A 20,417-nucleotide genomic window follows, 5' to 3' on the forward strand; every position below is an offset into this window, starting at 1 on the left:
GTGCCCAGAATAAGTAAATGCACAGACAGAATGCAGACTGGGGGTTGACAGGTACTGGGGAAAGGTTTGGTGGGCACCTGCCTAGTGGCTGGGGGCTGTCCTTCAGGGATGACAGAAATGCTTTGGAACCAGATGGCAGGGGTGGTGGCATTGAGAATGTACTAATTGGTACTGACTTGTTCAGTTTAAAACATTCAATTTTACATTATATCAATTTTACCCTAATTGGAAAAAAAACAGGGGAGAAACATTCTTAAAGTATTGAAAAATGTCAGGGGCCTGCGCTGTGGCGCAGTGGGTTAACGCCTTAGCCTGAAGTGCTGGCATCCCATATGGGCGCCGGTTCGAGACCCGGCTGCTCCTCTTCCGATCCAGCTCTCTGCTGTGGCCTGGGAAGGCAGTAGGGGACGGCCCAAGTCCTTGGATCCCTGCACCCATGTAGGAGACCCGGAGGAAGCTCCTGGCTTCGGACTGGCGCAGTTCCTGCCGTTGCGGCCAACTGGGGAGTAAACCATCAGATGGAAGACTTCTCTCTCTCTCTCTCTCTGCCTCTCCTTCTGTGTAATTCTGATTTTTAAATAAATAAATCTTTAAAAAAAAGTCATCCTGTAATTATGTACTCAGTGAGACGATTTTTTAAAAATTCAGATGAGTGAAGACTTTTTCATATTTACAGAAGCTGAAAGAGTTCATCATCAGACTTGTGCTATAAAAATGCTAAAGGGAATCCTTCAAGCAGAAGAAAAGTGATATCACCTGGAAACCCAGATCTCCACAAAGGAATAAAGAGCAGCAAAGGTCAAGAACACATGGACAGGCGAGAACTTGTTGATTGCCTGAGGAAACATGGCAACAGTGCACTGTGCGGTCACAACAAATGTGAAGTAAACTGTGTGATGACCACAGGGTAAAGGCTGCCAGAGGGAAGAAACCAGAGGATACTGTTACAAAGCTCTTATGCTGTATAAGACATGATCCTCTATTACTTGAAGCTAGACTATGGCAAGTTAAAATTATATACTACAGGGGCTGGCACTGGCGTAGTGGGTAAAGCTGCCGCCTGCAGTGCCGGCATCCCACATGAGTGCTGGTTCGAGTCCCAGTTCTACCCCACTTCTGATCCAGCTCCCTGCTAATGTGCCTGGGAAAGCAGTGGAAGATAGCCCCTCAACCCATGTGGGAGACCCGGAAGAAGCTCCTGGCTCCTGGCTTCGGATTGGCGCAGCTCCGGCCGTTGTGGCCAATTGGGGAGTGAACCATCAGATGGAAGACCTCTCTCTCTCTCTCTCTCCCTCTCCCTCTCCTCTCTCTGTGTAACTCTGACTTTCAAATAAATAAATCTTTTAAAAAATTGTATACTACAATCCTTAAAGCAACCACTGAAAGACAAAAATAAAAAATATAGATAATAATTCAGTATAGATGAGATGCAATGAATAAAAGCATTCCAAAAGAAGACATGCACACGAGGAATGGGGACAACAAAAATAAAGCACAGCCAATAAATACATAAACTGAACCATAGCGATGACCGAATTAAGTATGAGTCGTCTAAACAGCCCCAATTAAAAGACAAAATTGCCAGATTGGATTTAAGAATTAAAAAAAAAAAAGGCCCAATATTCACTTCCTACCAAAATCTCACTTTACATTTAAAAAAACACAAATAGAGTAAAAGGATGAACAAAGGTATACCTTATATGTAGATACCAGATATTCACGCTAATGTTAATCAAAAGAGTGCTGGAGTAGCTATTACAAATGAATCTGACAAAGTAGAAATCAGTGTAGAAACAGTTACTAGGACAAAAGTGCCATTTCACAAGGAAAAAAATGGTTAATTTAACAGAGCATATACTCTTGAGTGCTGTGTACCTGATAAGAGAGCTTCAGAATCTATGAGTTAAAAAACTGATAAAACTCCAAGGAGAAATAGCTACAGCTACAGCCAGAAATGTCAACACCCTCCCTCCATAACTGCTAAGCAAGCACACAGAACATTAGTAAGCAGTTAGGAGGCTTGAACAGCACGGTCAACCAACTTAAGCTGACATTCATAGGACACTGCCCCCAAAAATAGAATATGCATTTACTAAGAGACCATTTGGGAAATGAAACAAGTCATTACATTTAAAAAGGCTCAGGTTAATTGAGTATGTTTTGTAAGCACAATGGAATCAAATTAGAAATAACAGGAAGCTATGTGAAAAATCACCAAAAATATGAGGAGTCTTCAGAGTGTTTGTGGAAATGTAAAAGCTACATCAATTTCAAGTTTTTGAAAATTTTAATTTCATTTTTTAATAAATGTTTTGAAATGTCATCACATTCGGAGACTAAATAAAGCACTTACAAATAACCCATGGGTCAAATAATTATCAAAAGAGATATTTAAAAGCATCTCAAACTGATTGAAAATGAATGCACTAAATCAGTAGGTAAATTATAGCACTAAATACTTCAGAAAAAGAAGTAATTGAATCAAAGACCTATACTTCCACCTTTAGAACTAGAAAGAGAAGAGAAAATTAGACTCAAAATAAGTAGAAGAAAGACTACAGTAAAGGTAAGAGTAGAAACCAATGAAATAGAAAACATAAGAACTATACAGAAAAACCAGTAAAGCCAGGTTTTAAAGAAGAATAATAAACTTGATAAATCTCTGTCCCAGCGGGTCAGGGAACAGAAAGACAACACAGATGAGTCGCCCTGAGAATTGGGGCACCTGCTTGCCTGCAGATGGCACAAGGGCAGCAATAATAAGTGAAGAGCTTGATTTCTGTGAAACTGACGTGAAAGGTGTGGATTATCCAGGCCTACCAGAGATGGGGTAAGTGGCCAGAAGAGCCCTACATCTATGACAGAAATTAATGTGTACTTTATAATCTGCCTAAAAGAAAGACCCAGATGGCTTCACTGAGTTATATCAAATATTACCCAGTCTATGCAGACATTTTCATGAAATTGGAGAGGATACTACTGCCCAAGTCATCATATGAGGCCTGCATTCCTCTGATACCAAAACTAAACTAACACATCACAAGAGGAGAAAACTTAGACCATCAGGGAGGATTCAAAAATGTATAAAAAGGGTAACACATCCCAACCAAGTGAAGTTTTTGTTCCAGAAATGCAAGACTGGTTCAACTTTCAGAATCAGTGAAACTTGGCATATGAATAAAGAAAAACCATGAGATTATCTCAGTAGATGCAGAAGAAAGCACTTCACAAAATGCAGCATCTACTTACAGTAATAATAATAATTTTTAAAAAACAACGTGGCAAACTAGAAATAGAAGGCCAATGTTGGACCTTGCAAAGGACACCCCTAGTAAGTCTACACCTCACACCGTGCTTTATAGTGAAAGGCTGCCTTCTTCCTAAGATGCCATGCGAGGTAAGGGTGTCTGATCTCAACCCCTCCACACTCAGTATCACACTCGAGGCCCTTGCCAGGGCAATAGGCAAGAAAAATAAAACACAACCGTTCATACACACTGGAAAAGAAGCAACATTTCTATTTGGAGAAGACATAATTACATAGAAAAACCTGAAGAATATAAGAATATGCAAATTTAAGCTTAATAAATGTAAGAACTAATAAATGATTGCAAGACAAAGTCAGCATGCAAAAAATCAATTGCATTTGTATAGAGGTGAGCATCAGAAAGTGAAATAAAAAGATCATCTGCAGTACCAAAAAATATGACATACACAGAGATAAATCTAACGAAACATGTTACTCTGATGTTATAAAAAATGCTACAAGATCTTTGCACTGAAAAGAGCAGAACATCAAAAACAAAAACAAAACAACCCCACCTGAGACATAAACAGAGATGCACCCATTCAACCTCTCCTGATCTCCCTGTCCCAGCACCTCCCCAGTCTCAGGGCTACTCTTTCCTTCCGCGAGGGCAGCTTTGTAGCTCCCACATGTCCAGCAAGATTTTTATAGAAACCAAGTTGACTCTAAGTTTATATGGAAAAATAAAGGAATTAGGACAGCCAAAGCAATTTTGAAAAAAAATGTTGAAAGATCCATCTACCTGATTTTGAGATTTAATTGAGTGATAATCATCAAGATAGTATGAAAGGATGCATCAGTAGTACACAATTAAAAGTCCAGAAATAAAACCAAACATTAATAATCAATTTTTTAATAAAAATGCAAAGATAGGGGCCAGTGCTGTGGCGGAGCAGGTTAACCTCTGCCTGTGATGGCATCCCATGTGGGCACTGGTTAAAGACCTGGCTGCTCCACTTCCGATTCAGCTCCCTCCTAATGTGCCTGGAAAAGCAGTAGAAGAGGGGCCCCTGCACCCTCGTGGGAGACCCAGAGGAAGCTCTGGACTCCTGGCTTTGGTCTGGCACCGCCCGGGTCATTGCTACCATTTAGGGAGCAAACCAGTGGATGGAAGTCTCTGTCTCTCTATCCCTTCTCTCTTCCCTCTCTCCTCCCTTCTCTCTCTGTAACCCTGCCTTTTAAATATATACATTTTAAAAAGTGCAAAGACTGGAGACAGTCTCTGGTGCTTGAATGATTAGATATCCATAACAACAATAAATCTTGACCCATACCTCACACCATTCACAAAAACTAAAAGTAATACCTAAAACTATAAAATTTCTAGGAAAAAAATCATAAGAAAAATCTGTGACCTGGGGTTCAACACAAGTTTGTTAAATACAACACCAGGGGCCGGTGCTGTGGTGTGGCAGGTAGAGCCACCGCCTGCAGTGCCGGCATCCCATAGAGCCTCAGTCCGTCCCAGCTGCTCCACTTCTGATCCAGGTCTCTGCTATGGTCTGGGAAAGCAGAAGCCCAAATCCTTGGGCCCCTGCACCTAGGTGGGAGACCTGGAAGAAGCTCCTGGCTTCAGATCGGCGCAGCTCCAGCTATTGTGGCTAACTGGGGAGTGAACCAGTGGATGGAAGACCTCTGTCTCTCAATCTGCCTCTACTCTCTCCGTGTAACTCTTTCAAGTAAATAAATGTTTTAAAAAAACTTGTAAGACTGTATACGCAACAGTGAAATTTTACTATGTAAATTATATGTTAATTTTTAATGGGAAACTTTGAGAACTAAGGAATGAAGCTTCTGGGGTATTTTTTGCCTCAGCCTCTATCTCATGGAGAGCCCACTGTTGTCAGGCCTGTTCCTGAGTTCCTGACAGCTCTGCTCTGGCAGCCCCCCGGCCAGTTGTTCAAGGGCAGGTGCCAACAGGAAGGCTGCAGCCTTGGCTCAGGCATAGGGGGAAAGCCGAGCCCTCAGCACCTGAGGAGGAGCTGAGCCGTCCCTCGCCCGCCAGCTGGAGGCGCCAAAAGCAGGCACGGGTACGTGGCTGGACCCCAAGGCCTCCTGCACGTGAAGTGCGAGAGCTTGAATTCAGGGTGCCTCGCATACACGGCCCCTCCCTGGAACAGCCTTGGGACCAGCCACACGGCCACGGGTCCTTGCAGAGACGGCCAAAGTGAGCCGTCCCGGCAATCGGTCAAGGCTACAGTCCTTGCCATTGCAAACTGCTTCTATCGTAACATCCCTCCTGGCACTCGCACCCCCTGAAGCAATGCAGATCACTTCCAGTGCACTCAGTTTTCCACTGTTCTTCAGAAGGTCCCCTCCCCACACCCGGCCCCAAAGGGTGACCTGGCCCCTCCACCCGGACACCCCCCCCCTCCGCCCCCCAGGCTGCAGGCCCTGCTCTGGAGGCCAGCTTTCTGATGGACTCACCTTCCGGCTGAAGCGGTCAATGGTGACCTGATGGGCCAGGTGAGTCACATTCAGCATCACCAGACAGAACGGGGGCCAGTTCAGGTGTCCCTGTGGACAGCAGGTCTCAAGTTCAACAACCAGGAGACCTGTCCTGCACCCCCCCCCCCCACACACACACAGCCAGTGCAGCCACAGTGCTCAGAATTCCACAGAACCGCAGGCCAGCCTAGCAGAATAAAGAAGGAAGCAAGCTGCCTTCTTCCACCTGGCACCCCTACCCCACCGCAGGCCACAGCCTTGGAGCCGCCTCCCTGGTTCTCTGAACTTGGGCCTAGGAAGCTGGCACAAGCTGGGCATGGTGCAGGCCCCAGGCACAGCCAGGAGGTGGCGCACTCCACCCAGCCATTTCCCATGATCCCCGAGGGAGATGTCACCTAGAGCACAGCTCCCTTCCAGGAGACTCCTGGACAGCGCGCCCCCCCACGGCTGCGCTCACATCTGCCCTTACCTCTGGCCTCCCCCAGAACCCAGACCACCGCAAACTCTCCCATCTAAACCTCGCTCGGCGCCTGGCTCCTGTCAGAGGGGGAAGCACGGGGCAGTCACCAGGTTGGCGCTTTTGCAGTCAAGGACATGGACCGTGATCGAGTCGCCTGCGCTCTGCCTGAGGACGTAGATGGCCTCCTTGAACAGGGCTGCGTGGCTCCCGTCGAAGGTCACGAAGCTCAGGTCGGGGAAGATCGAGCACCGGCCTGGGGTAGGGCAGTGCACAAGAAGCAGGTGCCTTCAAGGTCTTGGCCACCTAGGGAGGCGGGGAGGTGCCCGGGGCCCTGTCCTGGATGAGTCAGAGGCGGATCAGACCAGATTGCATGCACAGACCCGAGGTCGCAAGGTGGGAAATCTGCCAGGTCGGGGGTCACTAAGATGAGCGGCCCCATTGTGGGTGGGGAGGGGGAGGAAGAGGGGGAGAGACAGACTCCCACTGACCCCACGACTCGTAACTCACAGGCGCACTCCCAGATGGGGCAGCAGTGGTCCCCGCCGACCCGCATGGCAAGGCCAAGGATCCCACAGCGAGGGGGTGCAGCCCCCTGGGGACAGTGCTGGGACTGGTTCACGCGGATGAGCTGGCCCTCCAGGCAGATGTGGCGGACACAGTCCTGCTCGGCGATTGGCTGGGGCACGCGGCAGGGGGACAGTGTGAGTGCCCGCCCAGGCCTACGGCCCCACCACCCTGCCTGAGCCACGACGGCACCAGATCCTTTCCACCATGCAGGCTCTGGCAGGGCAGGGCGTGGTGCCCCCACCTGCACCCAGCTGTCAAGCTATTGGGTCCGGAACTGGGCTTAGTGTAAGACTGGGGACCAGGGTAGGGTCACCCGGGACCTCTGTGTAGCTGCCTGGCCCATAGTGGGAGCTGCAGGTCCAGAGATGTGTGGACACACCAGCTCACGCTCACAGACCCCTACTCAGACCTGCACACACACGCAAGCTCTTTCTCACAAAGGCACCAATACACACAAAGGTGCCTCTCGATACCATGCTTCACATACACATGAACACGTGTAGACATGTGAGCGCTCACACGTGAACATGCATGCACATGATCTCACACAGGCGCACAGACACAACACGCACACACCCACACACCTGCAGTGTTGCACTTTCACATCCCACCATGCCATCCATCAGCCCCCGGGGGTCCAGATGAGTGGGGTGTGACCCTGCCCTGGGGCCCAGAGGGGACTGGAAAGCTTTTTAGGAGTTTCAGTCAGGGGTGTGGACAGGGACTATGCCACTGTCCTACAGCTGGCTAAGAGATGGAAACATGAGCGTGGTGGTGACCAAACTCCAGTGGCACCGGGCAAGGTGGGCCGGGGGGTGGGGAGGGCCCACAGACTGGAGAACCCTGACATCACTTACGACACAGGTGGCAGAGGTGGTTGCCTCCACGGTGGTTGCTAAGGCCTCGGCCAAACCCGCCGCGCTGCTGTGTGCCGGGGCTGAGCGTCCAGACCGTTCCGTGGTAGCCTCAGCCGCTAGGCCCGCTGCAGGCCGAGGCCGGCTGGAGGGCCCGTGGGCCCCTGCCAGTGAGCTCTCCCGGGAGGCTGTTCTGGCCGAGAGGTGGCTCAGGGGGTGGGATGTGGGCCCCGAGGGCACTGTGCCAGCCCGGGGGCCCTCGGCCTCAGTCACCAAGGGAGCACGCGTGGGAGCTGCAGCAGGCGTGAGCTCTGTGGGTCCTCCCTGGGCAGAGCCATAGGCAGAGGTGGGCAGGGCCACCTGCTTGGACGGTATGGCCAGCTCCTCTGTGGGGCTCTTTTGGGGGACCACAGCTCCTGTGGAGGCCACCCCAATAGCCACAGCCGTGACTCTTGAGGTCGGCACCGTGGCTTTGAGAGGCAGGCTTGGAGCCGTGCCCATAGCCTGAGGGGCTGCGGGACTGGGTGGCAGCGCCTGGGCCACCCCGGCTGGGGTGCGAGGCAGCGCTGGACTGAGGACCCGAGCAGGTGGAGTGGTAGCCACAGCCAGGGATGTGACCTGTTGACGGAGCGACGGGGTGGTGACAGAGCCTTTGGGGCCAGGTGTGGCCACTGGGGCAGATGTGCCCACCTTGGCCAGGGGCAGGCTGGTATCAGGAGGTAGGCCAGAGAGGAGCTCAGATGGCACAGTGGAGTCCAGGGACATGAAGGGAGTGGCCCCCGGCCCATGAGCAACTGTGGACAAGCCGGTGGCAGCTGGGGTCCCTGGGGCCAGTGCTGGAGGCCTGGGGGTGGTAGTGGTGGGTCGGGCTGGCTGGGGCGGGGCAGTAGGGGCTGGGCTTGGAGGTGGGGATGCTGGCAGGCCCCCCGGCTGGCCATGCCCAGGTCTGTCCTTCTCTGGGGGTGACAGCATCTCCAGCGCGTCAGTTACAAGGGGACTAACAGGTGCCTGCTGTGCTGCCGTTGCAGCCATGGCCAGGGGGCTGCTGGGACTGGAAATGCCTTGGACCTGGGGGAGCCGGGGGGGCCCTGTCTTATTGGAGACTTTAGTGTCTGCAGGTGTCAGCAAAGCCTTGTGAGATCCCGAGGAGGCAGGGGGCCTGGAGGTCACTCCGGGGAGAGCCATAGGCCTGGAGGAGGGACTCCCCAAGGAGCCAGGGCCTGGGACTGTCACAGCTTTGGTCAGGAGTGGGAGGTGAGGAGCAGGGGGTGAATGGGAGGAGAGCGTGGCGTTGAAGGTCCCTGCAGAGGTCACAGTCACCCTAGCTGTCACCACAGCCCTGGACACTGTGCCCGGTGGGGATGTCTGCAGTGCAACGAGGAGGGACGAGGACCCCGGGGCATGAGGGCTGAACGGGAGGCTGGCGGTCACCCCTTTGCCAGCCAGGGCCTCCGTGGGGTGGGCAGGAAGGTTGGATGTGGTGAGGCCCAGTGGCTGCTGCGGGGTGAACTGGGAGGGGCGTGGCATCAGCGTCAGCTTCTCAGTGGCTGCCACCTGTGGGTGCAGGGCCGTGGAGAGGAGGGCTGTCCTGTGAGTGGGGGCCCTGGGGGTCTCCTGTGGAAGCACTGGCTCCTTGTCAGCAGGGATGGGAGACAGGGTCTCACTGCCCAGGACATCTGTGGGGACCAAAGCTGCTGGCTCCACACCTAGGGCAGACAGAAGAGGAGGCTCAGAAGGTGGGGAGGCCACTGTCACTGGGCAGGGCTGAGACGTGGGGCTCAAGGACCAGCACCCGAGGTGACAGGGTGAGGATGGCTTCCGACAGCCGGGCTGCCAGGTCTCAGCCAAGGCATTGTGTGGCAACAGGGAGACAGCAGATCTGGATCTACCCCAGGCCTGCTCGTTCTAGGGTCCCATCTGCTCTCTGAGCCTCATTTTTTCTCACTGTGACATGGGGCAGATGGACCCCATGAGGCTTCTGCCTGCTCTCAGGTGCACACCCTGCTTCTCCAGGGCCTGGGGGGACTCAGGAGTTGGAGGAGGGGAGCCCCAGGCCACTCACAGTCCTCCACGTGGACACATCTCTGCGTGACTTCATCCAGGACCTTGGGCGGGGGGCACCTGGGGACGCAGCCTTCTACCCTGAGGACGGAGTGGGGGGGGCGGGGCAGCGGTCTGGATGGAACACAGACCTCCTCCCTCCTTGTGACACACGCGTGTGAGCATGTGCATTGTGTGCATGCTCACATGGGCCTCCACACCATCACACATGTGTACAGGAACCCACATACTCCACGCCCTCAGAGAAGCACACAAGCAAGGTGTGGGTATGTTTTGTGCATGCTCGTACTCACACTCCTGTGTCTGCACTCACACACACTCACACAGGCTCACAATCCCCCCCAAGTCTGTGCAACTCTGACTTGTGCACAGCAGCACACAACATGCAGACACACACAGCTCATGCATGCACATATGCACAGCTGTGTACAGCCCATGCATACTTGCACACACACGAGGCTCAGCTACATGCATGTGATGTACAAGCAGATAATGCACACGTTTGCATATATGACACACACAGTTAAGGCCCACCCACCCCAGCACACACATCCCTACACATAAAACACACACACCCCTCATACGCCTGCATACAGACTCCTGTCATGCCTGTGCCTGGGTACCCCCAGAAGGCATACGTGTGTGTCCAAACACGCTGGTGCACACACCTTGATGCCAGCACCTCACCTGGGCACGTCCTGGCAGCTGGCCGCTTGGGGGTCCCGGCAGGTCTGGAAGCAGGGGCTGGCACAGGCATCATAGCGCCACTCACAGATGGGGTAGGCAGCCCCTGAGGGCTTGGCCTCTGGAAGGGAGACCCACTCCCGAGTCTCCGGCCTGAGGCTGGGCTCCAGCTCTGGGCCTGGCGCCACAGCACAGGAAATCCCCGCTCCCCGTGGATGCCCCATGGCGAGAGACAAAAGGATTCACACAGGGAAAGCAAAGCCAAGCTGAGCGGAAACTGGACTTGTGAAAGCCAGGGTCAGCATGGGGCAGGGCACTGGGAATCTGGTGTGGGGTTCAGGCCTGGGGAGCTCTGGTGTGGGCAGCGTTGGGCTTTGAGGGCGGCCGAGGAGGAGGCTTGGACCCCCGATCTCTCCTCTGTGAGGCTGCTCATCACCCTGCCCCTCTGTGACCTTGGTGCCAGGCTTGCCCTGCATCCCAGGACACAGCCACCTCCTCCTTGCCCTGTCTCTGGCAGGGCCACTGCAGAACGCCTCGGAGGCAAGTGGCTCTCCCTCGAGAGCCGGGGGAGGCATTACGGGACCCTGGACCCGCGGGCCCAAGGCCCTCCTGTGCACCTGTCACCAGACGGCTGCTTTGCTCCAAGCCCTTCCCTCTCTGTTCCCAGAGGCCTCCCTGAAGCACCCCCTCAGGACCTGGGCTGCAGTTTTTGTGAGCACTGCCCTCGCTGGCCCTGGTTGCGCTGTGGCGTAGCAAGTTAAGCCACCACCTGCAATGCTGGCATCCTATATGAGAATGGCATATGGGTTCAAGTCCCGGCTGCTGCACTTCCCATCCAGCTCCAGGCTAATGTGCCTGGGAGAGTAGTGGAGGATGTTGGTTCAAGTACTTGGGCCCCTGCACCCACGTGGGAGACCCAGGGTTCTAGGCCTCTGGCTTTGGCCTGGCCTAGCCAAGGGTATTGCAGCTACTTAGGGAGAGAGTCAGGAGCTGGAAGACCTATATCCCTCTCTCTCCCTATAACTCTGCCTTTTCAAAGAACAGCTAGCTTGTAAATAGCATCAAAGGCCTCACATGTCTTGACTCATCCATCCTCACCACAACCCTATAAAGTAGGCATTAGTATCATCCCCATTTCGTGGGTGAGAAAATGGAGGCACAGATGACATGGGGAAAACAGGCTCACCCAAGGGAGATGTTTCCAACAGGGAGCCTGTGGCCAGCACCTCAGTGAGTGAGGGAGAAGGCCGTGACCCTGGGGGACGTGAGGCACACAAGGCCCTACTCTACCCAGGCACCAGCCTCCAAGATCATGGGCAGGCACCATGGAAGTACAGAGGAAGCAGCTGCACCCCAGAAGCCCCTTCCTGACACCCCACTCTCCATGCTACTGCTGACCACAAGGAGACCTGCTTTTCCTAAGAGCTTGGAGATAGGAACTGACAATTGGGAAACACCCACAGCACGCTGGGTATGGAGGACAGGCTGTGCCACACAGTGCATCCTCACGAGACCCTCTGGAGGAAAACACCCCCATTCTATGGGAGAGGAAACACTTGGGAGAGATGAGGGTTCCTGCCCAGGTGCGGAGGACCTGGGGGAGAGTTCGAACCCATGCCCGTCCAGCTTCCGTGCCTGGGCTCTTTCCACGCTGCCCCAGCATCTTCCAGGGAGGGGCATGGTGTTACCACGGCTGGTGCGTCTCACCATGGTTAGGGCCAGTGACGAATCTGCCCTGGCTGGGGTTTGTGACTGCCGGGTGGAAGAGCGGCCCCTCCAGGTGGGCCAGAGAACAACACTCTGGGGCAGACTCACCCAGCAGGGGGATGGCAAAGCCCAAGGAACCCTCAGCTCTGACAGAAGACCAGGGAGCTGCCCCATCAGCGCCCAGAGGCTTGGGCCTCCCGCAGAGAAAGCAGAGGAGGCCACTGGGCTACAGTGGCTGGTCCATGGGGTGGGCATGTGTCCCCAGCAGCAAGAAACCCGAGCTGCGAGCTATTCCCAATTTCCATCCAGGGCCACTGTGTTTAGAGCATATAATTAGCCTGGGGTGGGAGGCAGGGCCCAGGAAAACGGCTGGGACCCAAGCCAGGCTGCTCATGGCTCCCTGGGCTGCCACCATGGAGGCTGGGCCCCTGCCCTCCCAGGATGGCACCCACATGGCCTCCCTGAACCACGTGGGTGTGGGGGATGCAGGGAGAGGGCAGGCAGGCACCTACCCAGGAGGCGGAAGAGCGAGCCCTGGCGGAAGGCCTCAGTGTGCTCATACGGCCGCAGGGCCAGCGCAGGGCCCACCGCCGCCGACAGGAAGGAGCCGGGCTTCGCCAGGGACTCCAGGGCCACCTGGCCTAGCCGCCACGTGCCCCGGTGCAGCAGGAAGGAGGCGTGGCGCTGGAAGGCTTCAGTGCCCTGCCACTTGGCCAGCTCCACTGACCCATTGGCTGTGACGTGGAGGAAGAAGTTGGGTCTGTCGGCGGCCTCCAGTGACACCACATCCGGGTCTGCACAGAGACACGTGGGTAAAGTCAGCTCTGAGTAGGGGCTGGACTGGAGCTCTCTGGACCCACAGGAGGGCACGGGGTCACCGCTGAGCCTGGAAGACAACTGTAGTCTCCTTCCATCCCCATCCCCCTCCATTCCTGCTGCCCACCATGGGCCTGGCGCTTTCCTGGACACCCAGGGTTCTGCAGTGACCAGAGCAGACCCAAATGGCTGCCCTGGCACAGTCACGTTCTGCTGCAGGGTGAGACCAGCTAGAGTTTCAGGATTTGGTTTGCCAGGTTTTGGGGTCCCTGGCCTGACCCTGCTCCCCACAGACTCCCAGGTCAGAGCCGGTAGACCTTGGGGCAGCCCACAGGTGGGGAGGACATCCCAGAGAAAGGAAGGGGGTCTCCCAGAGCCCCAGGGCCCCCCAGAGCTCTTCCCAAGGCCCTAATCCACCAGCAGGTACACACAACACACGGGGGAGAGGCTGGAGGCGCAGGCTACTGCACCTGCTACACTCATGAGCAAGCCACTGAACACCCTGGGCTGCTATGCAGAGTAAGCAGGGAGGCGTGGGGAAGCCTGATGCTGAGTGGGCATGTCCTCACCCCCTTCACGGTCCCCGGAGTCCCCGGGAGGGACCACCTGTGTCCACGTCCCACCTCCCCAGGCAGCCTGAGAATGTGGTGGAGAACTAGGGGAATGCCTCACCAGCGTGAATCGTGCCAGCCACTATGCGGAGCCAGCCTCTACCTGTCGGTTCTGAGCACTCATCCGGCAGCAAATATATGCTCGAGGCACCAGGGACAGGGCAGGAACAGGACAATAAAAGCCCTGCCCCTCACGCAGCTGGCACTCCAGGGGAGGCAAGTGCTGTGCTGTTAGGGGCGGGGCCCTTGCTGTCCCTCCTTCACGGAGGAGGAAGAGAGGCCCAGGGTCACACGAGGCAGGACCAGAGCTCGGGCAGGCCAGAGCCAGCGCCCAGGGGCTTCACCCCGGCAGAGTCTGTGGCACGGGGTCCCGCAGAGACCTGCCCGCGAGACCGCAGGCGAGTCACTTTCCTCTCCTGGCCTCCGGTTCCTCCCCTGCAGGGACAGGGTCGGCTCAGCTCAAGGTTTCCCAGCCATTTTCTCTTGCGGTGCCAAGTCCTGACTTTTGCGTGGACGTCCAAGTGGCATTTGCCTCCCATTCTCTAAACTGCCTTGCGGGAAGTCCTCTGCGTGAGAGGCAGCGTGGCGGTGAAGAAGGTAGGACAAAGGACGGATGGGCAGTGCACCGTGGGGCCCGTGACCTCCCTCCCTGGGCCTCAGGGCTCTCATCTGTACCTGGGGGGACAGTAGGAGCCCCCTCCTCTGATAGTGTGAGGAGTCAATGAGCAGGTAGACTTAAGGCGCCTAGGACGCTGCAAGGCGCATCGTACGTGTACTGCAGAAGGAGCTGCTCTCACGACACAGAGGGAAGCTTCCTTTCAGAATCTTCTTGGAAATTCAGCATCTAGGGAGGTGTGCCTGCCCTGACTTGTGCTCCTGTCCCTTCAGAACACCCAGACCCCTTCCCCACAAAGGCCTGAAATGATTGCTGAACCCTCCCCTTGGGACCATTTCTGCTCATCACATTATCTCCTATCCTTCAAAGTCCAATCCAAGGGACACTGCCTCCATGCAGCCACCCTTGATTCTATCAGGGTACTGGGTTTTGCTGTCCGATACCCTGAGCATGGGACAAAGGAAGCAGCACAGGATGGGGAGGGGAAGCCTGCATCCTCCCCGGTCTCATGAGAGCCAGGCCCAGTGGGGTGGGCTGGAGCCTCTCTCTCCACAGCTGTGTCCTCCAATGCAGTAGGGGGATTCTGGGAAGTCACCCCCAGCCCAGGACTACCCTCCCCCTCACTGTTCTAATGCCCTGAGATGGGGACAGTGAGAGGGCCCCAGAGGAGGCACCCTACTTGGGGGTGTGGGGCGCTGCTGGCCAGGCAGGGGGTGCTCTGGCTCTCCTGTGGTCCAGTTCCTCATGCCCATATCGTGGCTCCGCGATCCTGCTCAGCACCTCCTACTGGACTCCACGGCTGGCTACCCTGGCTGCACCTGGGGCTGGGCACCTGCCAGGGAGTCCTCCATAGCTCCCCAGGGCCCTCCAGACAAAGTTCCAACTTCGGGGCTTGGCCCACACTTCTCCCTCCCTCCCCTTTTCTCCCAGTGGTGCAGGGGCCATGCACCTCCACCCCGAATCTGGAGCCCGGATTAGAAGCCGGAGGAGAGGAGGGCCCAGGAGGGAGGGAAGCAGAGGGCAGAGAGCGAGGGAGGTAAGGCTGTGGCCACACCATCCCTCTGGGCCTTGGCCTGCCTGCTGCTTGGCAGAGATGTTGGAAAGTGCCTCTTCACGGAGCCAAGGAACTGGCCCAGGAGACCCAGTTCGGCTGGCAAAGGGGCGTCTGCTGGCGTCCCCTCCCCAGCCGGCATAGGGCCTCAGCACTCCCTCCTCCCTCCCACAGGGCCTTACCATGGGCCTTGGCCTTGCACAGAGCAGCGGTCAGCAGGAAGTTCACGAGATCCCCCGGCACCACACCCTCTGCCTTCACTAGGGCTATGCCATCGCCCTTTGCCTGCACAGCCACCAGGGCACCTCTGGCCGCCACGCTGGACAGCTGGTAGGGGCCTTTACCGAGCGCTGGAAAGAAGAGCCTGGTCATAACTCCCGCCTCCCCAGGCCTTTGCCCCACCCCCTGTTAATTAGTGATAAGAGGAAGCGTGTCAGGGAGGGGCTTTGATGGCTTCTTTCTTCCCAGGCCCCGGGGACCTGGACTTCGAGGGGAGGAAGGGCCAGGGGCTCCAGGCTGCCAGCCCCTGCCGGGACAGACCCCCTGCCAGTGCCCGAGCCATTCCACATGCGCCTGGGAAGAAGGCCACCCGGCGGCAGCCAGGCCCCCAGGGTCTCTCCATGGCCACCACTGTCCTCAGGGTCACCCTTGGGAGAAGACATTAGACCGAGTCCCTGCCTGCCCAGGGCCTGCAGATGGCAGCTGGGAGATGCGGGCTCAGGGCTGTGGAAGATCTGCTTTTTATCTCAGACACGGGCTGCCCTTGGATCTTTGGGGCTTCTGTAGCTCTCAGTCGCAACGCTATGGCCAGGAAGCCGGTCTTCCTAGCTCCTGCAGCTGCACCCCCTGGCCGCCTCGGTTCCCTTCCCAGCCCTGCTCCTCGCCGCCCTCAGGACAGAACCAAGGAGCCCAGCTTGAATTCAAGCCCCCCTCCTTGTTCCACACTGAGTGAGTTCCCTCTTCCTGGAAAGAGCCTGCTCTGCCCCATGTCCTGTCTCTGTCGCGCTCTTCCACCCCCTCAGAGTGGCCCTCCCCACTTTGTGCCTGGCAGACACCTACTCCATGTCTGGGCCCCAGCTCAAATGTCACCTCCTTGGGGAAGCTCTGCCTGCACCCGCTCCTGCCCCGCGCAAACTCCGCCCTGCCTCCACCTCCTCCTCGGGGCGCCAGCAGCCCCGGGAGCACGCACACGCCCATGGCAGATCTTATAGAAGTAGCATCAGGTTGGGGGGGGGCACACCTGTCTCCCCAGTTAGACAGGCAGTGCTGCGGGGGGAACGGCTAACACCAACTCTCCAAAACCCAATAAAGCACAAGCTAGTGGGCAGTTTTATTTCCCACCAGCAGTGGTCTGCAAGCCGCCACCCAAGGGCGAATTCAGAGCACCCCACTGGGGCTGTGGAGGCAGCTGAGCAGGTCCCGTCCACTGCCGATTCCCCTGCACCCCACCAGAGCCTGGCCCACAGAAGCTGTTGAGGGCTGGACGAGAAGGTGGGTGGGGAGCGAGAGGAGGCTCGAAACAGCTTGTCCTTTGCCAGCTCCTGCCACCCAAAATGCCACACGAGAGAGAATTCTGCTCGGAGCTGCCTTGCTGCAGCGTGCCGCCCACCTGGCCCAGCGGCTGCCACTCTCCCAGCACTGATGCCTCCTCCAGGAGCAGAGGGGCTGGGCTGGGGCAGCCCCAGAGCTGCCACTTTGGCAAGGACAGCTGTCTCGGAACGGTCCAGCCCCCATCCTGCACACCTCAGGTCTCCAGTCCGTCCCCTCCATGTCACTGCTGTCCTCTTGGCTTGGGATGGACATTCCCAAACCGAGTGCTGCCCGTGTGGGTAGCTGAGGACAAAGCCTTGGGCTGCCTCCACAGGGGAGGGATGGGGCTTGCAAGGCAAAGATGCAGGGCCCCAAGCACCTGCTAAACATCTGACTGGCCCAGCTGGAGGCAGCTCTCCAGGGTGCTTAGTCATGACCTGTGTTGTCACCCTCGCTTGTGTACATGCTAGAGTACATCCTGCTGCCCTGCGACCTTGACCTCAGCTAAGTTTGCAGATGCATCCGACAGGACAGCCACCCTGGGGAGGCTGCGGAGCTGGCACACTGGTGCCCATGGGGTTTTATGTCCTGGTGAGTACCCTGGGGCAGGGCCCAGGGAACGCAGTCCACCCTGGATCCTGACAGTGGCTGTAGGAACCTCCGGAGACAGAGTTTTGGGGCACCCCTGGGCTCTGCACTGTCAGGGCTTTCTCTGCATGATGGGGCGTTCCCCAGGGCCAGCAGAATGGCGGGTGGCCGGTACTGCTGTGGCATAGGGCAGGGCTGGGGAGGACTGGCTTACCTTTGTTGAAGAAGTCACAGTCATAGGCTGAAAAACACAGCACAGACACTGCCTGAGAAGCCGCCCAGAGCGCATGCCCAGCCTCCGTCCTTCCCCGAGGGCAGGGCCTTGTCTGCCTCCCCAGCTCCAAGATTCAGGGAGGGTTGCTAGAGTCAGGTGTCTTTTCTCTCCGCACTCCTAGCACAAGACTCAAATTCTGGCTCAAAGTAGGCACTCAGGGGGCTGGCACTGTGGCATAGCGGGTAAAGCTGCTGCCTGCAATGCTGGCATCCCACATGGGTGCCAGTTCGAGTCCCAGCTGCTCCACTTCTGATCCAGCTTTCTGTTATGGCCTGGGAAAGCAGTGAAGGATGGCCCAAGTGCTTGGGCCCCTGCACCCGCATGGGAGACCTGGAGGAAGCTCCTAGCTCCTGGCTTCAGATTGGCATAGCTCCGGCCATTATGGCCAACTGGGGAGTGAACCAGTGGATGGAAATCCTCTCTCTCTCTTTGCAACTCTTTCAAATAAATAAACATTTTTAAAATAAAAGTAGGCATTCAGCAACATGCCGGGTGAATGAATGAATGAATGAATGAAAGACTATTGGACAGAAGGGTGTGTTCTGCGGCAGGATTAGGACCAAGGAGTGGAAGTTCCAGTGTTGTGGAAGATGTCCAGAGGACTGCAAATGCAGGATGGAAATGGGGCTTCCCGGAGTCTTCCGTGCACAGGGGACAGTGCAGCCGCCTGGAGCCCCGTGGTGACAGCTTGTCCTGCAAGTATGAGCTCTGCATGCCCCCTAGTGGTCCATGCCAGCACCACAGACTTATGGCCCAGGGCCTCAGCTATGTATTCTTCTGTTTGCTGGGTGGGCTGGGGCCCTTGCAGGGGACGCTTCGACCTGGGAGCGAGGCATTGAAAAGTTGGGTAGCCATGGGATAAAGGCCAAGGAGGGTCCTGCCTCACACGTAGGTGTGGTCTAACGCACACCACACCCCAAACACAATGGGTACCATGCTCAGCACTGCCCCCTGGGAAGGTCACTGGGAGTCAGGTGACTGCCCAGGATGCTAGACTCGGAAGCCCACCAGGCCTCTGGTGTCCAGTGTGTGCAGGTCAATGGGAGGCCCGGAGAATCCTTTAGAGTCGGCTGCCTAGGGTCAGGCTTGCGTTCAAATCCCATCTTTCACTCACTCGCTGAGTGAACTGGGAAAAGGTACTTAACCCCTGCGATACTCAGCACCTTCCTCTACCAGCTGGGACCGCCCCTAGCAAATGCCCCCATGTGCTCACCGGGGTCTGGACCCCACAGATTGGGCAGAGCGCGAACCTCAGGTGCAAAATGTAAGGGCCAGCAGCATCACAGTGGCCGAGACCACAGAGGCTGGCAGAATCAGAAGGCAGTCGCTGTGCCAAGTTCTAGCGCCACCAGTCCACGAACAGAGCCGGCGTGGGCGGTGCTGATGGGAGCACGTTCACGCACAGCTGCTTGATAACGAAATCCCTCACAGCAGACTCTGTGGAATCTCAACCTTGCACAAAGACGACAGCTGTCTGTCCAACCACTGCCCTGTTCCACTGTGGACCGGGGCCACCCTCGACATTGATCCCTGAGCACCCTGGGCGTTAACCCTGACAGCCAGGGACTACTGCAATCAAAGTATCCATCTTCTCCTTTTGGCTTTCAACACATCCCCTTGCTTTGAGGTCTCTGGATTTACTCAGAGGTGGCCGGGCGCCATGATTCTCACGGCAGGGCCCAGCTGTTCCCAGAGAGACTGGCTCATCTTGGAAGGCTCTTTCTCTGTAGGTTATTTAGGTTCAACAAACACTGTTTTAACATCAACACGGTGGATTTCATGAACAAAATATCAACATTTTTAGATAGGCAGAATCAGAAACAGTGTCTTGTTGATCCACGCCAGAGCAGAATGCAAAAGGAACAACCAATAATATTGACTCTTTGATATTTTGTTCACCAAAGGGTTTTTGCAGTTTAAAAATTGGTTCTATTTTAGAGGGAGAGAGAGGAGGGAGGGGGAAGAGAGAGAGGGGGGAAAGAGAGAGAGAGGGAGGGGAAATAGAGGGAGAGAGGGAGGGGAAAGAGAGAGAGAGAGAATGTGTGTGAGTGTGTATGTGTGTGTGTGAGAGAGAGAGAGAGAGAGTGTGTGTTAGATACCATCTGTTGGTTCATTTCCCAAACACCAACCAGGCTGGCATGAGCCGAAGCCAGGAGCCGGGGACTCACTCCAGGTCTCCCCAGTGGGTGGCAGGGACTCAACCACTTGAGCCGTCACCGCCGCCTCCCGGGGTCTGGATCAGCGGAGGGCTGGAGTCAGGCGCTGAGAGCCGAGTACGGAACCCGGGAGGCGGGCCTTTCACCAGGGTTCCACCGCTAGGCTAGATGCCTGCCCTGACACTTTATGTTTTAAAAATGTTGTATCGAAATTACTGTACTCGAATTATTTCTCGATGACTAAGTGTGTTGATGCCCCCTTAAATTTCACACCCCTGGTACGTGCCTCGCGGGCGTTACCTTGGCCCTGAGGGGGTCAGAGAGGTGACACACGGGAGGCCCAAGGCCCGGCACACAGCGGATCCTCAGTAAGCATGTGTGCACTCCGCCTCGCGGAGGCTTCCAGCAGAGAAGCAGAGGGAGAGGCAGGCTGCGAGGGTCCAGGGCAGACCCGGTCTCACAGCCTACACGTAGCAGCCCTGGGCCACCAGCCCAGGGCCCTGAGGACTGGTGTGCACCAGACTATCCCGGTTTGAACCCTGGCTGCACTGCTACCCGCTTCATCTCTCTCCATAAGCCTCAGTTTCTTCAGCTGCAAAATGGGACTCTCTAGTCCTACTTCAAAGGGTAACGAGAAGAATTCAACGCATAACACACACAAAGCAGCTGCAGCCTGGCACACAGCAA

General features: G+C 56.0%; 1 protein-coding gene across 1 annotated transcript in view; it reads right to left on the reverse strand.

Annotated features, from left to right (window-relative positions):
- Positions 1 to 20,417, reverse strand: part of OTOG (otogelin) — a 94,633-nt gene that overhangs the window by 18,434 nt on the left and 55,782 nt on the right. Inside the window, exons 31-39 of the mRNA XM_051833935.2 lie at positions 17,515 to 17,541; positions 15,365 to 15,532; positions 12,601 to 12,882; positions 10,385 to 10,502; positions 9,699 to 9,778; positions 7,640 to 9,342; positions 6,723 to 6,891; positions 6,323 to 6,468; positions 5,735 to 5,824 (exon numbers count right to left, since the gene is read on the reverse strand). Coding sequence (XP_051689895.2) covers positions 5,735 to 5,824; positions 6,323 to 6,468; positions 6,723 to 6,891; positions 7,640 to 9,342; positions 9,699 to 9,778; positions 10,385 to 10,502; positions 12,601 to 12,882; positions 15,365 to 15,532; positions 17,515 to 17,541 — 2,783 coding nt within the window. The remainder of the gene's footprint in view (positions 1 to 5,734; positions 5,825 to 6,322; positions 6,469 to 6,722; positions 6,892 to 7,639; positions 9,343 to 9,698; positions 9,779 to 10,384; positions 10,503 to 12,600; positions 12,883 to 15,364; positions 15,533 to 17,514; positions 17,542 to 20,417) is intronic.

This window comes from Oryctolagus cuniculus, chromosome 1 (assembly GCF_964237555.1).
Source record: "Oryctolagus cuniculus chromosome 1, mOryCun1.1, whole genome shotgun sequence".
Taxonomy (NCBI): Eukaryota; Metazoa; Chordata; class Mammalia; order Lagomorpha; family Leporidae; genus Oryctolagus; species Oryctolagus cuniculus.